The sequence below is a fragment of the Herpailurus yagouaroundi genome, unplaced genomic scaffold, assembly GCF_014898765.1.
Source record: "Herpailurus yagouaroundi ecotype Mexico unplaced genomic scaffold, PumYag 29, whole genome shotgun sequence".
Classification (NCBI taxonomy): domain Eukaryota; kingdom Metazoa; phylum Chordata; class Mammalia; order Carnivora; family Felidae; genus Herpailurus; species Herpailurus yagouaroundi.
The window spans coordinates 96651751-96671581 of record NW_024412377.1 but is presented as its reverse complement, the minus strand read 5'-3'; the positions used below and the strand labels follow the sequence as shown (position 1 = coordinate 96671581).

At 36.7% G+C, this 19831-nt stretch overlaps 1 protein-coding gene across 3 annotated transcripts in view; it reads right to left on the bottom strand.

Moving 5' to 3' along the window:
* HOMER1 (homer scaffold protein 1) overlaps positions 1–19831 on the bottom strand; it is a 145176-nt gene that overhangs the window by 36585 nt on the left and 88760 nt on the right. The window contains exon 6 of one of the 3 annotated variants that reach the window (XM_040449925.1): positions 13700–13727. The exons of the other annotated variants lie outside the window; for them this stretch is intronic. Within the exon in view, the coding sequence (XP_040305859.1) occupies positions 13715–13727 (13 nt within the window). The 3' untranslated portion in view covers positions 13700–13714. Of the gene's footprint in view, positions 1–13699; positions 13728–19831 lie in introns of those variants that run through there. 3 annotated transcript variants of the gene reach the window in all.

Genomic DNA, 19831 nt, shown 5'->3' with positions numbered 1-19831 from the left:
TCTCTGTCCCAAAAATAAATAAATGTTGGAAAAAAAAATAAAATAAAATATATAACCCATGCCTTCATCAGTCTTTAAATAGAAATAGAGAATTTTGTTAAATGTATACATTAAACAAGAACCAGTGTGATAGAGTGGTTAAAAATACAGGCTCGGGTGCACCTAAAACTAATAAAATGTTATACGTCAATTTTATCTCAAAAAAAAAAAAAAAAAAGGGAAAGGAAAAAAAGCACCAGCTGAGGAGTTGACTTCGTTGAAACTGTGGCTCCAGCTACTTGCTAGTTATGGGACTTTTGGTACATTATCTAACTTCATTAGGCCTTGGGTTCCTCATCTGTAAATTTATGGTTAATACTAACTATGCTTACTGGGTGATTTTGAGAACAAACAGCCCACATAAAAGTACCCTTGAAGAAAGCACATAAAAGACATTCATATATTAGTACCTTCTGTATATGCACATGCAATAAGGAATCTTGAAAGAATCTTCAGTAAGCTATGAAAAAGCTAAAAGATTTAATATTAAATATTTTAAGGGAGATGTTTTTGTCTAGTGATGTAAATAACTTAAATAGATGTCATTTAAATCAAAACCATTTCAAGCATATACTCAGTGAGTTTTGTCATCATCCTTGGGTATTACAGATGCATTATTCATAGTAAGCCTAAACCTCTGGCGTAGACCTCTGAATATATTTTGCAAGATAATGGAGGAATGAGAAAACAAACAGCAAAGGTTCTCATAAAGTGGCACGGTTAATTGTGTGAGGAGAGAATGGAAGATGAAATCTGAATCTGAACTACGTCAGGTTTACCTAGTAAAACATCCTACAGAGTTTCCCACTTGATTTTGGCAGGCATGAAAAGTCTAGCTCTACCCCATTTGTATTCACCAAAATGAAGGAACCCATAAACCCACTAAAAAGAGGCCTCTAGAAATCTCCTGGCTCCCCTAATTGTGCTCGTAGCAGTAACAGAAGCATATCTACATGCTAGAATTGCAGTCATTAAGAAGGCTCTGTAACATTTATGGCACTGCCTGCCTAACATAGTGACTTCTGTGGTTTCTGCCATGCCTTAAGGAACCTGTGGCCAAGGAATGAAGATATAAGGTGAAGGGATCACGGGAAGCCCAATATTATGACCACTTTTTACTCCTGCTGCAAGTTCCTACCCACAATGTTCTAAAACCTCTGAAGAGATTCCCTTTGAAAATTTAAAGCAGCCCATTCTCATTGTGGTAGGAGATGTGGACACTACTTGCTCGCTCAAAGATATTTGTGGAAGGTTTAAACTACATTACAGGCATTTTAAATATTCTAATGTAAATAATACTTTCTCTACATGTGTGAATTTGGAGGGTTGGGTGCTGGATATAAAGGTAGGAAGAAAAAAGCTACTTAATGAGCCTACTGTTAGTTTGTGAGAAAAGAATTTACTCAAGGAGATACTGTGAATTATGTATCTGATACTTTCATACAAGTTAATATTTGTGCGGGTTTCCCTTTTATATAAACTGATCAGTCACTAAAAACTTTCTTTAAAATTTATTCAGAGCACGAGGTTAGACTATCCTATTGGGGAGATATCTTCAGGGAAACAGCCTTACATACTAAGTTAAGAATTATGTTTCTCTCATCTCTTATGAATACACATCTATCTTTTGCATTGTGCAAAGGGTACAACTATTTTTAAGCCTGTCCTTTTATTTACAGGGTAACAGAATTATAATCATTATACTGTATTCAAGACAGAAATAAGTATTTTTATCTGTCCATCCATAATTTGATTTCTAAGATGTCTGTTTCCTTGCAAAGCACGTCATGTATGGAAAATCCATCCCCAAAATTGTTTAGCACAATATTAGTATTGTTGGGGGGAAATATTATAAATAAAATAATAGAAATCACTTTCAGTATTGGAAGAATGAAAAAGATGCTATTAACATATTTTGCCAAAGCTAAAATTGGGTAGAAATATATGAATAATTTTACAGTTAAAATCTCTATTTTCTAATTTCCTGGCATAAAAACTTCATTCTTTAAAAAAAACAGTTGTGATCAATAATCTAATTGACCACTCACTATATGATATTCAGAATCAGAGAACTTTTGGATTTCAGTTTAATTTTTTTTTAAAAGAGAAGGCCAGGATCATAAGATAAAACTTCAAATTACTCAAATGTTTGACTAACAGCATGAACACAATTTTAATTGCAACTATTATTGTGTTAGGTGAAGCAGTTCATCATACCAAACTTCATTTATTTAAGCATATATGTACTATATAAATAATTTGTACAAGGATCCTGATCAAAAGCATTATGCAAATGAACTTTAAGGAGGGCTAGATGATATAAGTATATACGAATATAGCTCAGAATTAATAACATGTTAATCCACTACCATTCTCAATAAAGGCTCCCCCCGCCCCCCCGCCCCAAAGTCTGCTTGATTAGCCTGCATGGAAGCAAAAGTCTATTATAACTCTGGGAACCAACTCTACTGGCCACAGTAATGAAGACTGGCTTTACTTCAGCTCCAGATTATGTCAGCAAGCCATCACGTTAGCTTTAAGATGATGACACAACTGACATCTTGGTCAGCAGGATATTTCCTTCGTGTTGTTTTCCTACTAACAGTGACAGACTTGAGCATATCCACCCCAATTTAGGTCTCCTTGATCGAATATCCTCTTTTGTAATCTGCGACTTTAAAAGTTCTTCTTGGTGTGAAGCTATCATATAGGATTCAAGACCACTGACTTGGGCTTCATTTATATCAAGCTTAAGCAATGAATTAATTAACCCAAATTAAATAACCCAGAGGGGGGCGCCTGGGTGGCTCAGTCAGTTAAGCGTCCGACTTCGGCTCAGGTCATGATCTCAACAGTTTGTGAGTTCGAGCCCCGCATCGGGTTCTGTGCTGACAGCTTAGAGCCTGGAGCCTGCTTCAAATTCTGTGTCTCCCTCTCTCTCTCTGCTCCTCCCCCGCTCATGCTCTCTCTCTCTCTCTCTCTCTCGCTCTCGCTCTTGCTCTCGCTCTCCTTCAAAAATAAATAAAAACATTTAAAAAAATTTTTTAAAATAACCTAGATAACAATCCAAAATGGTTTAACAGATGGAAACTTTCTGTCTTCCCTATAACAACAATAAAGCTAGGACCTGAATTACGATTCCTGCCTTAAGGGTTTTCCAACTAAGGGCTCCTGGGTGGCTCAGTTGGTTAAGCATCACACTCTTGATTTAGGCTCAGATCACAATCACATGGTTTGTGAGACTGAGTCCCACGTCAGGCTCTGCATTGACAGCATGGAGCCTGCTAGGGATTCTCTCTCTCCCTTCTCTCTGCCTCTCCCCCCATGCTCTCTCTCTCTCAAAATAAATAAACATTAAAAAAAAGATTTTTCCAACTACACAGTCGTTTCTTACATGTGCTATTCCTCTGCTCTATTACTTTAGAAATAATCTGCAACTGATTATACACAGTCATATATAAAGGTGTTGACAACGCTATGCAAGGATCACTGAAAAATAATTGATCACTTTTCATTAGTTTAGAATATGAATAGAAGTCAGTGATAATCAGATTAAATTGATCAGAAATGAAAATGTCACTCCGACAGTCTTATGAAGTATAGAATTGAAGAGATTTAAGTTGTTGCTTGAAAGGCCTTCAACATTATAGCAAAATGTGCACAACATATTTCAGAGTGGAGAATGGTTACAAATAAGGATGTCTCTCTGTAGATGCCTAGGTGACTCAGTCAGTTAAACGTCTGACTTCAGCTCAGGTCATGATCTCACAGTCCGTTAGTTCGAACCCTATGTTGGGCTCTGTGCTGACAGCTCAGAGCCTGGAGCCTGTTTCAGATTCTGTGTCTCCCTCTCTCTCTGCTCCTCCCACACTTGTGCTCTATTTCTCTCTCAAAAAAAAAAAAAAAAAACCTTCAAAAACAAAATAAAGTGGGATCTTTGCATTTCTTTTCGAGGATATGAAAATACTAGATATACACATCACTAGTCAAAACCAAAAACTTTATATTACAGAGATGGATGACCTCATGTTTTGCTTACATTTACATGAAAAGTAAATAATTTTATAACACATAAATGTGAATATCTGTGGAACTACTTCACACCCTTCTATTAATACCTACTAAGCTGTTTTATACAAATGAATGCACATGCCACTAAAACTAGGCTCTTAGTACTAGAATATGCTTCTAAGGTTTACTGGGTTTACTAACAGCTTTCAGAAAACTACCTCAATCTCATATGCCAAGTTTGAGAGTTTTTATCAGATACATTAAGTTCACCCATATCAGTGAACTCCTTATATAACTGTCCTTTTTTATAAGCTTGTAATGACTGGTGATTTTTTTTCCCACCATTCAACTAGTTAAATTGTATGTGTGGTTGTCACTGACTTATACAAAAGAAATTAAGTACTTAGTACATGTCCAATACAGGATTATTCACAAAAGCCAGCATATGGAAAAAACCTAAGTGTCTATCAGTGGATGAATGGATAAAGACAATGTACACACACACACACACACACACAAAATGGAATACTATTCAGCTACGAGAAAGAAATCCTGCCTGCAAGAACATGGATGGGCCCTGAGGACATTTTGATAAATGGATTAAGTCAGAGACAGAAATGTAAATGCTGTATGATACCACTTATATGTGGAATTAAAAAAAAAAAAAGAGCATAGAAATAGACTAGTGGTTAACTAGGGACGGGGGGAAAAGGGATTGAGATGTCGGTTAAAGAGTACAACCTTCCAGCTATTCAATGAATAAATTCTGTGGATCTAATATATAGCATAGTAATTATAGTTGATAATATTGTATTCTATACTCAAAAGTTGTTAACAGAGTATTATGTTAAATGTTCTCACCACAAAAAAGGAAATGGTAAATATGTGACAAAACACAGGTTAATTTAGCTAATGCTATGGTGGTAATCATGTCTCAATATGTAAGTATATCAAGTCAACACATTGTATACCTTACACTTATACAATGCTGTTTTCAAACATCTCTCAAAACTACAAAAAAAAAAAAAAAAAAAAAAAAAAAACTTTGGAGAGACTCTGTAAATACAGATCTGGAAAGCTAGCTTCTATGCTAAGTTTTTTCAAGAATTATATTACAGTGACATGACTTGTGGCAACTACATATGCAACTTAAAAATGGTGATCTTTTCAGGGGTTCCTGGGAGGCTCAGGTGGCTGGGCAACCGACTTCGGCTCAGGTCATGATCTCACAGCTTGTGAGTTTGAGCCTCGCATCAGGCTCTGTGCTGACAGCTCAGAGCTTGGAGCTTGATTTGGATTCTGTGTCTTCCTGTCTCTCTTTGCTCCTCCCCCACTCACGCTCTGTCTCTCTCAAAAATAAAGATTTAAAAAAAAATTTTTTTTAAATGGTGATATTTTCAGAGTATAGTTAACTCTTTCAGATGCCTTTTAGTAAAAGTGAATAGATTCAAGAAGGAAAAAAATATTTTAGATTATTTTCAACTCTATTTACGGATACCATTTAGCACTATACTCATAGAAGATCTTAGCAGACAGTGCTAAATGATATTCTGGATTTATAACAATCAGAAGTATTTCTTCCTTAAAATTTTTAGCAACTGAGAACCATATAATAATTTTTATAAAATTTGGGCATTTATATATTCTGGCTCTTGGGTTCTATTTGAAGAAAAAAGATAAAATAATCAAAGACGTGTTAGTCTATTTTCTATCAATACATTAAGATTTTCATTTCTAATTTATTTAGTCATGTGATGCTAGCATTTTAATGGTTATTGGATAACTAAAGAGGCTATCAGTTTGTACAATTTTTGAATTTATTTCAAGCAATCAGTGCTAAGTCAACAGCATTTATTGCTTTTATGGGTCTAATATTTTTGAGATATGTATAAATGTATATGACATTTTCTTTTTTCCAAATGCGTACTTATTTTGACAGAGTGTATGTGCAAGCAGGGGAGGGGCAGAGAAAGAGGGAGAAACAGAGAATCCCAAGCAGGCTCCAAGCTCAACACAGAGCCTGATGTGGGACTTGATCCCACGACCCTGGGATCATGACCTGAGCAGAAATCACGAGTTGGATGCTTAATTGACTGAGCCACCCAGACACCTCTATATGACATTTTTCTTATCCTCAAAGGAATTTCTACCTTAACTGTCAAAAAAAAGAAAAAGAAAAAAGAAACCAAATATATAAGGAACAATTAACCAGTCACCTGATTCATCAAATATTCATTGCACATCTATGTATCAAGCACTCTACCAGACAATGTCAAGGGTGAATAAGCATGATTCTTATTCTCAAAAGGCTTACAAGCTAGTGGACTAGAAACATCTTGATTTCTTTCTATCCCTTTGCTCTCAAAGCTACAAAGCAAAACTTTTCTCCTTACTTTCTTCCAGGTCAGTCTTTCTCTAGTTTTGTTTTGTTTTGTTTCCTTTAAGTTTATTTATTTTGAGAGAGAGGGCGGGAGAAGGACAGAGAGGGACAGATAGAGAAACCTAAGCAGGCTCTGTGTTGTCAGCAGAGAGCCCAACGTGGGGCTCGAATCCACGAACTGTGAGATCATGACCTAAGCTGAAATCAAGAGTCAGATGCTCAACTGACTGAGCCACCCAGGCTCCCCCTTCTCTACCATGTCTTTCCTTTGTCATTACCATGACCTCAGATGAAATCACTAAACACCTAGGAGCTTTAAGGCCCAAGCAGACCCTCTGCCTGGATGCTCCTCCTTCTCTCCTAGGCCAACTTCTATTCTCTGGAAGGAGGAGTGATGTGTGGTCCTCAAGGAGGCCTACTCTTCTGAACCAGCCATACCACTACCTGCCCTCTCCTTTTCCCTTTGATCTCTTCTTTCATGATACTCTTCATAACAGTAATTATGCTGTTATTTAAGTAGTTATTTTTCTTACTCCCCTACTACTTAAGTTTAAATACCATGAGAAGTAAAACTCTCATGTGGATGTTCAATGATGCATCCACAGTGCCTGGCACTCAAATAGGTCAAAAGAAAGTGAAGTGTGAGATCTGAGATTAGAGAGAGTTTTTAGTAGCAATGGAGAGAGATGGGGCTCTTCGTGGCTTACAGAGCACCCCAGGGATCATTACCATAACTGCTTATATTTCTGCCTCACAAAACTCTTCAAGGGCAATCTTACTCACTTTGTCCTCGCTCACAGACATGCTCAATAAATTCTTGATTTTGAACAAGTGAGTATTAAAATGAACCTATATGTGGATAACTGCCAGAAACAGCTGGTCATGCTTAGCTTGACCACACATTGTTTTTGTGTGTGGCTCTTGTGATTTTACACATACAATTTTTAGTTTAATGATTTCTAATCCAGGTGACAATACATGTATACATACATACATATAAACACTTCACAAAGGTCACTGTGCCTTCCAGGTGCTCTGAGCCTCTGGCTGTGTTTTTAGAATCACAGGTTTATAGTAGAGCTACTTTTAACCTCTTCACCTTCAAATAAAATTCAGAATCTACTTTTTAACTATTCAGAGACTATGATCATATTTTGCAAATTATCTTTGCAGCTGTTTACAAGTTTCATCTAGATGTTCTCAAGAAATGACTATTGTTAAGGGGCACTCTCTAGATGCTAAGTTGTCAGGACCATTCCATGCAGGTCTGAGAACTCATAGGACAAGGGTTTCAAATGTTTCTTCATGCCATGATGGTTCTGGAAACATAAAGCTTAGCTCTAAGGAGAATTAACACGTTAGCCAGCTACTTGGTCAACACTCACACTGTATTCTTTACTACATTACTAGATCAATAGACTTGAGAACAAAGAAAGCATATAATGTATAAGTACACAGTAAACATACAATACAAATTCCTGTACAAACTGCAAATACAAATTATTCAAATCTGATTACCTAAATATTTTCCCTTCCTGCAGGCTCTACAAGCAAGAATTCTATGACTACACACACAAACTTACACACCAAACCTTGTTAAGATGGTTGTCAATGTAAGTAACTTTAATATCAACATGACCATATTGACTTAACCTCAATACATAACATGTCCTCAAATAAATGAAATGCCTACAGAGCTACTACTTATTGGTGAATTTCAACCACACATTTAAAGATTCATAAGCTATTTTTGTGGCAAATAATGACTGAATTTTGTCAATTACCCTCTCTTCCAAGTTTCGTTTCCATATGAAGACTAAAATGTCTTCAAGATAGATTAGGGGAAGACTGGGGGAGAAAAGCCAAAGGTTAGAGTCAAATTCTAATTCTGGTGTCTGCAGGTTTTAGAAAAATTCTCTAACCTCCTTACACCTCAAGTTTGTTTTCTGAAAACAAAAAAATTATATCTGTTCATCTTCTCATGAGACAAGTGTAAAAGAAAATAGATTTAAAAATCAAAAATTATAAAAACATAGTTTTAAGTATAAAGCCACCTAGGCCCTTTAATGAAGAGATTTCCATATATACTATATCACCTAATCTTTAGAAGTCTAAGAATAGTGCACGCAGCCTGGCATTCAGAGTTCTGAACTGAAATAAACAGACTACCACAAGATGATCTCTTCAGGAAGAAAAATGAATACAAAAGAACAAAGATGATCTTTCTCTCTCAATTGGTATCACTGAACTTCAGTGAGTTAAAAGCAAGGAGTAGTCTTCTCTGGCTTTTTGGAGTATAATGTTTTCTTTCTATAAATTAGTTTAGAACTTATATTAGACTGTGAGGTATGACTCACAGGTAGGACATCCAACAACAAGATTTGACGTGCTCAATGCCTGCGCTATTATTTCCAGGTACAGCAACAGCAATATATCACTTATTAAATTCTTACATTTTACTTTCCCAAGAGAGCATATCAGACTACACCATTTTCCTGGGGTTGAAACCTGAAGGTTTCAAAGTGAGGGACTACATATAGCAAGTTTCTTTCAGTTTGGTGTTTATGATTTAATACTGCTAAATTCCATTCCCAAGTATAAAAGGTTTAATTATCATTATGGGTTTCAATCTAAGTCTAGCTATTAGATGGCATTATAGTTCAAAAATGTATCCCATTACAATAATCCATTCTATGACAGTAGTCTCCTATGCTAGTGCTCTAATTTTAAATGAATCTACTGTTGAAAAGTAATAACTGATGGACTGATCACATATTTTGAATCTATAATGCCATCTGGAAGGAAGTTAGATAATGTCAGTTATGTGTGCACATAACACAAAAGCATAGGATACTATACTGCTTTTTCCTAATGTTCTACTTAAGACAGAGATAGCTAATTTGATGTGTAGAATAGATTCTTTTATGTAGCAGAGTAACATTATCAATGTTTTTAATGATGCCCAGCCACAGGAGATCACAAGAGGACATCTTTCTTATTTCCTGGACTAAGGCAAGATCATTTAAGATAATCAAGAGAAAGAGCCTTAGAAATCATTATTTACTCCTCTCTTTTACTTTACAGATGACGAAACCAGCTTAGAGAGTTGATGTAATTCGCCTAAAATGAATACTGCTGGCAGGACAGCCAGGAAAATCCAAGTTCACCCCTTTATTTCTGAGAGGGATAGGATGATAAGAATGTATTTTATTTTTAGAAATCAATACAATGATCTCAAAACCATTATGTTATTCATAGTTCCTCCCACGAAATTATTCTCTATCGAATTACATCAAGCTCAGCATGCATTCATTCTACAAACTGTTTTCATAGTAAAATGGCACTGATACAACATAGACCTTCCAAATTTTAAAGATCAGATAAGTAATAATACTGTTAAGATAATGACTAATACTGTTGTATTTCTCCATTATTTCTGTGGCACATGGTCACCAACTTTTAATATGTGCTTCCTATGACAGATTGGCTAGAAGAGTAAACATATTAAATGCTATCATATCAGTATTAGATTCCATTTTTGGTGTCAAAAAATATGTAGGGGCAATGGAAGTCAGGTTCAGAATTGTAATTATTTTTTAATTTTAGTTTTCTTGTTTTTTTGTTTAATTTATTTATTTTGAGAGAAAGAGAGAGAGAGAATGGGACAGGGGCAGAGACAGAAGAAGAGAGAATCCCAAGAAGGTTCCACACTTTCAGTGCAGAGCCCAATGAGGGGCTCGAAGCCACGAACCAAGAGATCATGATCTGAGCTGAAGTTGGGATGCTTAACTGACTGAGACACTCAGGCGCTCCCAGAATTATTTTGAAAGGGGCTCTATTTTTATAAGTGCTTATTATCCATAAAATGTTATCAATAATTTCATTATTACCCTCAAACTAGCTCACTGTTCACATCGAATTTTTCTCATTACTCTGAGGTTAGAATTTTCAAAGTATTATTCTTGCTGCAGTAATCAAACATATGAGCATTAAACTAGACAAAGAATGATACACTTTATACCATTGCTCACTAATACACAATGAACCAATTTATACCATTCCTATCAGATATGAATGCATATCTACTACATAAATCTTAAATGAGAGCAAACTATGAAACTATTAAAAGAGGGAAGAATTACAGGGACAAACTGAATTAGCTAAAGAAAAGTTCTGGGGCGCCTGGGTGGCTTGGTTGGGCATCCAACTTCGGCTCAGGTCATGATCTCACTCTTTATGGGTTAGAGCCCTGCATTGGGCTCTGTACTAACAGCTCAGAGTCTAGAGCCTGCTTCAGATTCTGTGTCTCCGTCTCCCTCTGTCCCTCCCCCACTCACCCTTTGTCTGTCTTTCTCTTTCTCTCAAAAATAAACAACAACAAAAAGTCCCTTGTATAGTTCCCACCCCTACAGAAGTTAAATAAATTATACAACATAAGTGAATTCTGTGGTACATATGACACTAGGAGCAGACTGGCAGAGACAAGTGTGAAAGGCTCATCTAAAGCCATTACATGTTTTAAAAGTGAGGCATACAAAAATACAACACTGTGATGTCAAGTGCTTTCTTAATCCCAGCATTTTAAACCTAGGACTATATATCCATTCTCCTTTTTAAAGCATATAGAATAAATTATAAAACAAGCATTTAAATAATATGGTAATTTAGAAAATATTTCCTAAGTTATTTGTTTACAAATAAAGATTATAAACTTGAATCCCTAAATTCACTTTGAATTAACTTGTCTTTTGATTCCATGATAGTAAGAACAAAGCAGAAGTAGACATTTGATAATGATTTTAAACCTTCATTCTGGGAGCCATTAACTAACTGATAATTCATGTGCTGTAACTAAGCTTTGGCTTGCAAAACTTGGGTTGATTTATGTGAAAGAGAAAACATTATATAATTACTTCCCAAAATATGTCACGAAAATAGAATTGTACAGATGAAACCAAATTCTGCAGGCTATCAAGAATTTTCTATGCATGAATTTTAACTCATTTTCCTCAATGCAAATTTTCTTTCTGACTCTTTTGCTGTCATACAAAGCAAGTACTTATCAAATTTCTTTTTTTTATGTTTATTTATTTTTGAGAGACAGAGACAGACTGTGAGCGGGGGAGGGGCAGACACACACACACACACACACACACACACACACACACACACACAAAGAATCCGAAGCAGGCTCCAGGCTCTGAGCTCTCAGCACAGAACCCGGGTTGGGGCTTGAACTCACGAACTATGAGATCATGACCTGAGCCAAAGTTGGACGCCTAACCAACTGAGCCACCCAGGCGCCTCTCAAATTTCTATTATCATAATAATCTTATTTTTAATCAAAGTGTTAGTAAAATTTCACCTCTATCTAATAACACAGAGCTTACTCAGCTTTTAACAAAGCTAATTCTAGGCATCTTTAAGCTTCGACTTTGTTTCAAGATTTTCACTTTTTTTTTAAACTTGTATCTATTTCATTGTAGTTTTCATTTTCTTTTCATTAGAATTTAATGAATTGGGTTACCTTTTTTCTAAGAGGTATGAATAACTAGATCTCAAATAAAAGGGGAAACGAGACACTTACTTTAGCTTTTCTTTAATTAAAATGATATAAAAGCTCTTTTAAAAATAAAATCAGTGCAACATTTCATTTAAATTATACAAGGATGCTCATTGATAAATCAATTACAATTTCATTATCTTACTTCCATTTTAATATACCTACTATCCATTTATAACTATAAAAAACACTTGTAAATTGAAAAATAAACAAAATTTTATAATTATAGAAACTACCAACAAAGAAACAGTCAAGAGTTATTAATTCTACACTTTTCTTAGGAACATTTAAACTTTGCCTCACAACATCCCTGTGAGGTGGGGAGTAAAGTTTTCATATATGACAACAAAAGAAATGGACTAAGATAGGAGTAACAGATTACACATAGGAAAATGGTTATGTTAAGTCTTAAGGAAATGACATCTATAAACAGTTCTATTTCACAAGTTAGGTTACTTCTTTTCCATTCTTTTGTACCAGGGATAGTAGCTATTGGGATTCTCAAGAAACAGGAATTTTTCCTCATGAAGGGCTCTTAAGTCTTCCAAAAATTAAGTGGAGCAAAGGACAGGCATACCTTGGAGATACTGAGGATTCAGTTTCAGACCACCACAATAAAGTGACTATCACAATAAAGTGAGTCAAATGAGTTTTTGTGTGTGTGTCTCAGGGCATATAAAAGTTATGTTTACACTATACTGTAGTCTGTTAAGTGCACCATAGCAGTATGTCTAAAAAATTGTACATATCTCAATTAAGAAATACTTTATTGCTAAAAAATGCTAACTATCATCTGAGCTTTCCAGAAAATTGCAATCTTTTTGCTAGTAGAGGGTCTTGCCTCAATGTTGATGGCTGCTGACTGATCAGGGTGGTGGGTGCTGAAGGTTGCGGTGGCTGTGGCAATTTCTTAAAATGAGACAACAAAGTCGGCTGTAGTAACTGACTCTTCCTTTCACCAACAAATACTCTGTAGCTTGTGATATTGTTTGATAGCATTGAAGCATAGAACTTCTTTCAAAATTGGAGTCAGTCCTCTCAAACCCTGCTGTTGCTTTATCACTTAGTTTATGTCATATCTAAATCCTTTGGTGTCACTTGAATAATCTTCACAGCATCTTCTCCAGGAGTAGATTCCATCTCAAGAAACCACTTTCTTTACTCATCCATAAGAAGCAACTCCTCAACTGTTAAAATTTGATTGTGAGATTGCAGAAATTCAAATAATAATGATGAAAAGTTTGAAATATTCAGAGAATTACCAAAATATTACAAAGACGCATGACGTAAGCAAATGCTGTTGAAAAAACAGTGCCAAATGGACTTGTTCAATTAGGGTTGCCACAGACCTTCAATTTGTAAAAAAAAAAAAAAAAAAAAAAAGGGGGGGGGTTATCTAGTAAGTGCAATAAAGCAAACTCCAATAAAACAAGGTATGCCCATATAATAGGATTTTGCCAAAGGAAAAAAAACATTTCTTTCTTCTGCTACATGGAAATATCTTAAATGCTATCTAAGAATAAAAAGGAATTCTAACAGTCAAGTTATCTTCTTTAAAGGTTCCACTTCTTTGGACTCTTCAAAGTTGAAACTGTGAAGATTAGGTATCTTAAAACTGTCAAGTTTCTTCCATGTTAGTTATGCTCTCTCAGTCAGGGGCTCTTTGCGTGGTTTCTATTGGATAAACTGCAGAACTTCTTCCACAGGAAATGGTGACTCCACTAAGCTCCAAAACTAAAGATGGCCACAGAAATCATCAGTCAGCCAAGGAAAATTGGCTTTCTTCTCAGAAGAAAAAATCCAACTTGGAGAACTGATCTTTTCTGACTTTATAAAAAAAACTATCCAGCAGGCATATTATATAATCCCAGTGTTCCTTGGACTCAGATAATACCCAGTGATATCGTTCTTCACATAATTTAATAAATATCAGTATTCATTTTCTATATATCCAAAGAAGAAAATCTATTATTTCATAGAGCCAGAGAGGCCTTAGGTGGTCTCTTTAATAGTACCTTAGTTTGTGAGTAAAGCATACCCTAGAATGATCTAATCACAAGAAACTATTAAGCCAAAGGATTAAATATACTTTCTAAAGACTCTTTTATTAAATGCTTTTTGATTAATTTCATGTTATAGACTCCAAGGCTACTAGGAAGAAAATTTCTTTCTATGCTTATGTTTAAGGTTTCTTATTAATTATCATGAAGAATTTCTACTGGTGAAAATCAAAAATTGAAGCAAAACATAAAGACCCTCTTTGGTGCCCAAGGTAACAAAGACTGAAAAAATTTGGTTTAATTTAGCTTGTGACTTAATTTTCTAATTTATATGCATAGGCAGCCTTTAAAGTGTCCCATAATATGATTATAACATCCCTATGTTGCTTAAAGGTTAATGCACAAATAAGCCCAAAACTCACTTAGACTACACGCATCCACAAATACCTGCACTATGTTATAAACCAGGAAGAACACTACTGACACAAAAAAAGTATTGATAACATAACAGATGATTTAAGATAATCATAAACTAACATTTCTATGATGCAATAAGGAAATATATCTGATGACTCTTATGGAGTAATAATCACACTAGAAATCAGAGTTATGTGAAATGAATAATTTTTTTTTCAACGTTTATTCATTTTTGGGACAGAGAGAGACAGAGCATGAACGGGGGAGGGGCAGAGAGAGAGGGAGACACAGAATGGGAAACAGGCTCCAGGCTCCGAGCCATCTGCCCAGAGCCCGACGTGGGGCTCGAACTCAGGGACCGCGAGATCGTGACCTGGCTGAAGTCGGACGCTTAACCGACTGCGCCACCCAGGCGCCCCTGAAATGAATAATTTTTAATGTCTATTTCTATTTACAGAAAGAACATGCTTTATATTCACTAAAATAATGTTGTGATTTATCCAGTGTCTCTTTTTAGGTTTTTTTTTAATGTTTTAAATTTATTTTTGAGAGAGAAAGAGAGAGAGAGAGATAGAGTGCACAAGTGGGAGAGGGGCAGAGAGAGGGAGACATAGAATCTGAAGCAGGCTCCAGGCTCTGAGCTGTCAGCACCACAGCCCAACAGGGGGCTCAAACTCACAAACTTTGAGCTCATGACCTGAAACAAAGTTGGACGCTTAACTGACTGGGCCACCCAAGCACCCCTACCTACTATCTTTTTGAAAATCCTTAATCTTTTATAAAAAAGGAAGGGTTTAGATGGTGGAAGAGTAGGACAACCCTTAGCTCACCTCTTCCCTAGAACATAGCAACATAAATATCAAATCATTCTAAACACCCAAGAAATTGATCTGAGGACTCAGAGAACAAAGCTGCAAATCTACAAGCAGAAAAAATGACTACCTTGTGGAAGATAACAACTGTGGAGTTGATTTGAGGGAGAAAAGAGGCACAGGAGTTGCAGAGGGGAGGGAGCAAGAGAGGAGCGAGAGAGAAAGAGAAAAATTATGAAAACACGTGCAGGGGATTACACACACAAAAAATTCTTCCCTAAAACTACTGACTGGGAAACAGGAGAGGGTTTAAATATTTCAAGTTTTTTATCATAGCAGAATGCAGAGTCTGAAGTTTGGGAGGTCCATGCTACTGCCAGGGTTAGGCCTGGCAGTGCTCTGGTGGGGAAGGAGGGCAGGTAGCAGGCAGTGTGGTTTAAGGATCCCCTGGGTCACATGGAGGAAGAGTTCCTCTGCTTGAAAGTGCATTTGGCAGAGGTGATATGGTTTCCTCAGGGGCAAAAGACCTAGCAGGCACCATTGAGATGCCCTGCTCACCAGCATAGGAACAAAGACACCAGCTGAGGGCAGCAAACCTAGGTGCTGACTTTGTGCTGTGATTTACCATAAACTCTGAACCGCTGTGCCACCGTTTTCTAGGACAGACTGGCACCGGCCACAGTGTGGGGGAGGCCCTCCCCCTGGGGATAAGCACAGGGTTAGACTGTAGGGGTCTCTAAAGTTCAGAAGTTTGAAACACAGCTACATCTGAGATAAAACACAGGAAGGCTATGCATCCTACCAGGCAGACAGCTTGGATACAGGGTGAAGGTGGGGATCTGACAGAATCCAGGGACACAGGAGGGGTGACTGCTCTTCTGTGAGGGCTTCCTGAGGAGTGGTGGGCACGAGCTCCCCACTCTGGAGTCAAGAGAGCATGGCAAAGTCATTTTCACCCTCTGCCCACCAGCACTGACCCACCTCAGTGAGCTAAACAGAGCCACCAAGTGGAGACTGGAGCCGTTACACCAAGCCCTGCCCGGACACGCCCTGCAGACAGCATCTCCACTAGGGCCAGAACACCTGAGAAACAGCACAAGAGCCCTTCTTCCAGAAGACCAGCAAAAATCACTGGCAGATACCAAGTCTACTGATTATAGGGTGCTACAAGGCTTTAGCTCTAAGGAAATAGGATCCAGCTTCCTTTTTATTTTTTATTATTTATTTTTACTATTTAAAGTATAAACTATATATTTTTTCCTGTTATTTTCTGGATCTAGCTTCTTTTACCAAGCAGACCAAAACACACTTAGGAGCTAGTTGCTTTTGTCTTTGTTTTTGTTTTACCCCTGGACAAAATGACAACATGGAGGAATTCACCCCAAAAGAAAGAACAGAAAGTAGAGGGGCACCTGGGTGGCTCAGTTGGTTATGTGTCTGATTCTTGATTTCACCTCAGGTCATGATCTCATGGTTTGTGAGTTCAAGTCCCACCCATATTGGGCTCTGTGCTGACACTGCAGAGCCTGCTTGGGATTCTCTCCTTCCCTCTGACCCTCCCCTGCTTGCTTTCCAGCACACGCTCTCTCGCTCTCTCTCTCTTTCTCTCTCAAAAACAAAGAATAAACTTTAAAAAAAAGAAAAAAGAACAGAAAGTAGAAATTACGGCCAGGGATTTAATCAATATAGGTATAAGTAAGATGTCTGAACTAGAATTAAAGCTGGGCTTGAAAAAAACACAGAAGCCACCAAAGAATCACTTCGGGCAGAGGTAAAAGAATGAAAATCTAGTCAGGCTGAAATTAAAAATGTGAAAACTGAGATGCAAACCCTCATAACAATGAGGATGGATAAAGCAGAGGAACAAATCAGTGATAGAGAAGAAAAAATTACGAAAATAATGCTGAAAAGAAGAGGGAAACAAATGTATTAGACCACAAAGGTAGACTTAGGGGATTCAGCAACTTCTTAAAACATAATATTCATATCACAGGAGTCCCAAAAGATGAAGAGGAAAAGGAGCAGAAGGCTTATTTGAGCAAATTGTGGCTAAAAACTTCCCTATTCCGGGAAAGGACACATACACTGAAATCCAAGGAGTAGAGAGAACTTCTATTTAATTAAAAACAAAAAACAAAAAACTGGCCATCACCTAAACATATAGTCAAATTCACAAAATACAGAGAAAAAGGAAAGAATCCCAAAAGCAACCAGGAAAAAAAGTCTTTAACCTACAAGGGAAGAGAGATCAGATTTAAAGCAGATTTGTCCACAGAAACTTGGCAGGCCAGAAGGGAATAGCAGGATATATTCAACGTACTGAATGGGAAAAAATGCAGCCAAGAATACTTTATTCAGCAAGGCTGTCATTCAGAATAGAGGAAGAGATAGAGTTTTCCAGACAAAAACTAAATGAGTTTGTTACCACTAAACCAGCCCTGCAAGAAATACTAAAGGGGACTGAGTGGCGGGAAAAAAGACCAAAACCAACAAAGACTAGAGAGGAACAGAGAACATCACCAGAAATGCCAGCTTTACAGGTAACACAAAGGCACTAAATTCATATCTATCAACAATCACTCTGAATATAAATGGATTAAAAGCGCCAATCAAAAGACATAGGGTATCAGAATGGATAAAAAAAAAAAAAAACCCAAGATCCATCTACATGCCGCCTATAACTCATTTTAGACCTAAAGACACCAGCAGAAAGTGAAGGGATGGAGAACCATCTAGCATGCTAATGCATGTCAAAAAAAAGCTGGAGTAGCTATAGACAAACTAGATTTTAAAACAGAGACTGTAATAAGAGATGTCAAAGGGCATTACATCATAATTAAGGGGTCTATCCATGCAGAAGACCTAACAATTGTAAATATTTATGTCCCCAATGTGGCAGCACCCAAATATTTAAATCAATTAATCACAAACATAAAGAAACTCATTGATAATACAATAGTAGCAGGGGACTTTAACTCCCCACTTACAACAATGGACACATCAGTGAAGCAGAAAATCAACAAGGAAACAATGGCTTTGAATGACACATGGGGTGGGACGGACTTCACAGCATATTCAGAACATTTCATCCTAAAGCAGCAGAATACACATTCTTTTTGAATGCACTTGAAACATTTTCCAGAACAGATCACATACTGGGTCACAAATCAGCCCTCGACAAGTACAAAAAGCCTGAGACCATACAACACATTATTTTCAAACCACAACCCTATAGAACTTGAAAAGGAACAGGAAATAAACCCTAAAACCATCAGAAGAAGGGAAATAATAAATACACCACCTAACCTCACACCTAAAGGAGAAGAGGAACAGCAATAAAACAGCCTAAAGCCAGCGAAAGAATGGAAATAATAAAGACTAAAACAAAAATAAGTGATATAGAAATAAATGAATAAACAAAAACAGTAGAACACATCAATGAAACTAAGAGCTGGTTCTTAGAAACAATTAATAATTAATAAACCTCTAGCCAGACTTCTCAAAAAGAAAAGAGAAAGGACCCAAACAGATAAAATCATGAATGAAAGAGGAGAGATCACAATCAACATCACAGAAATACAATTATAAGAGAATATTATGAAAAATTATATGTCAACAAAGTGGGAAATCTTGAAGAAATGGACAAATTCCTAAAAACATACAAACTACCAAACTGAAACAGAGGAAATAGATTTCAACAAACCCATAACCAGCTAAAAAACTGAATCAGTAATCAAAAATCTCCCAACAAACAAAAGTCCAGGGCCACATGGCTTTGCAGGGGAATTTTATCACACATTTAAAGAAGAGTTAATACCTATTCTTTCCAAATTGTTTCAAAAAAATGGAAATGAAAGGAAAAATTCTAAACCTCTTCTACAAGGCCAACATTACCTTGATTCCAAAACGAAAGAACCCACTAAAAAGAATTACAGGACAATATCCCCAATGAACATCGATACAAAAATTCTGAAGAAGATACTAGCAAACTGAATCCAATGGTACATTAAAAGAATTATTCACCATGATCAAATGGGATTTATTCTTGGGTTACAGGGCTGGTTCAATATTCACAAATCAATCAACGTGATACACCACATTAATAATAGAAGGATAAGAACCATATGATCCTCTCAGAAGATGCAGAAAAAGCATTTGACAAAACACAGCATCCATTCTTAATAAAAACCCTCAACAAAATAGGGATAGAAGGAACATACCTCAACATCATGAAGGCCATATACAAAAAACTCACAGCTAATAGCATCCTCAATGGAGGAAAACAGAAAGCTTTTCCCCTACAGACAGTGATGTCCTCTCTCATCATTACTATTTAATACAGTAGTGGAATTCTTAGCCTCAGTAATCAAATAACAAAAAGAAATAAAATAAAATCTGCAAGGAGGAAGTCAAACTTTCACTATTTGCAGACAACAAGATACTCTATGTAGAAAACCTGAGGGGCGCCTGGGTGGCGCAGTCGGTTAAGCATCCGACTTCAGCCAGGTCACGATCTTGCAGTCCATGAGTTCGAGCCCCGCGTTGGGCTCTGGGCTGATGGCTCAGAGCCTGGAGCCTGTTTCCGATTCTGTGTCTCCCTCTCTCTCTG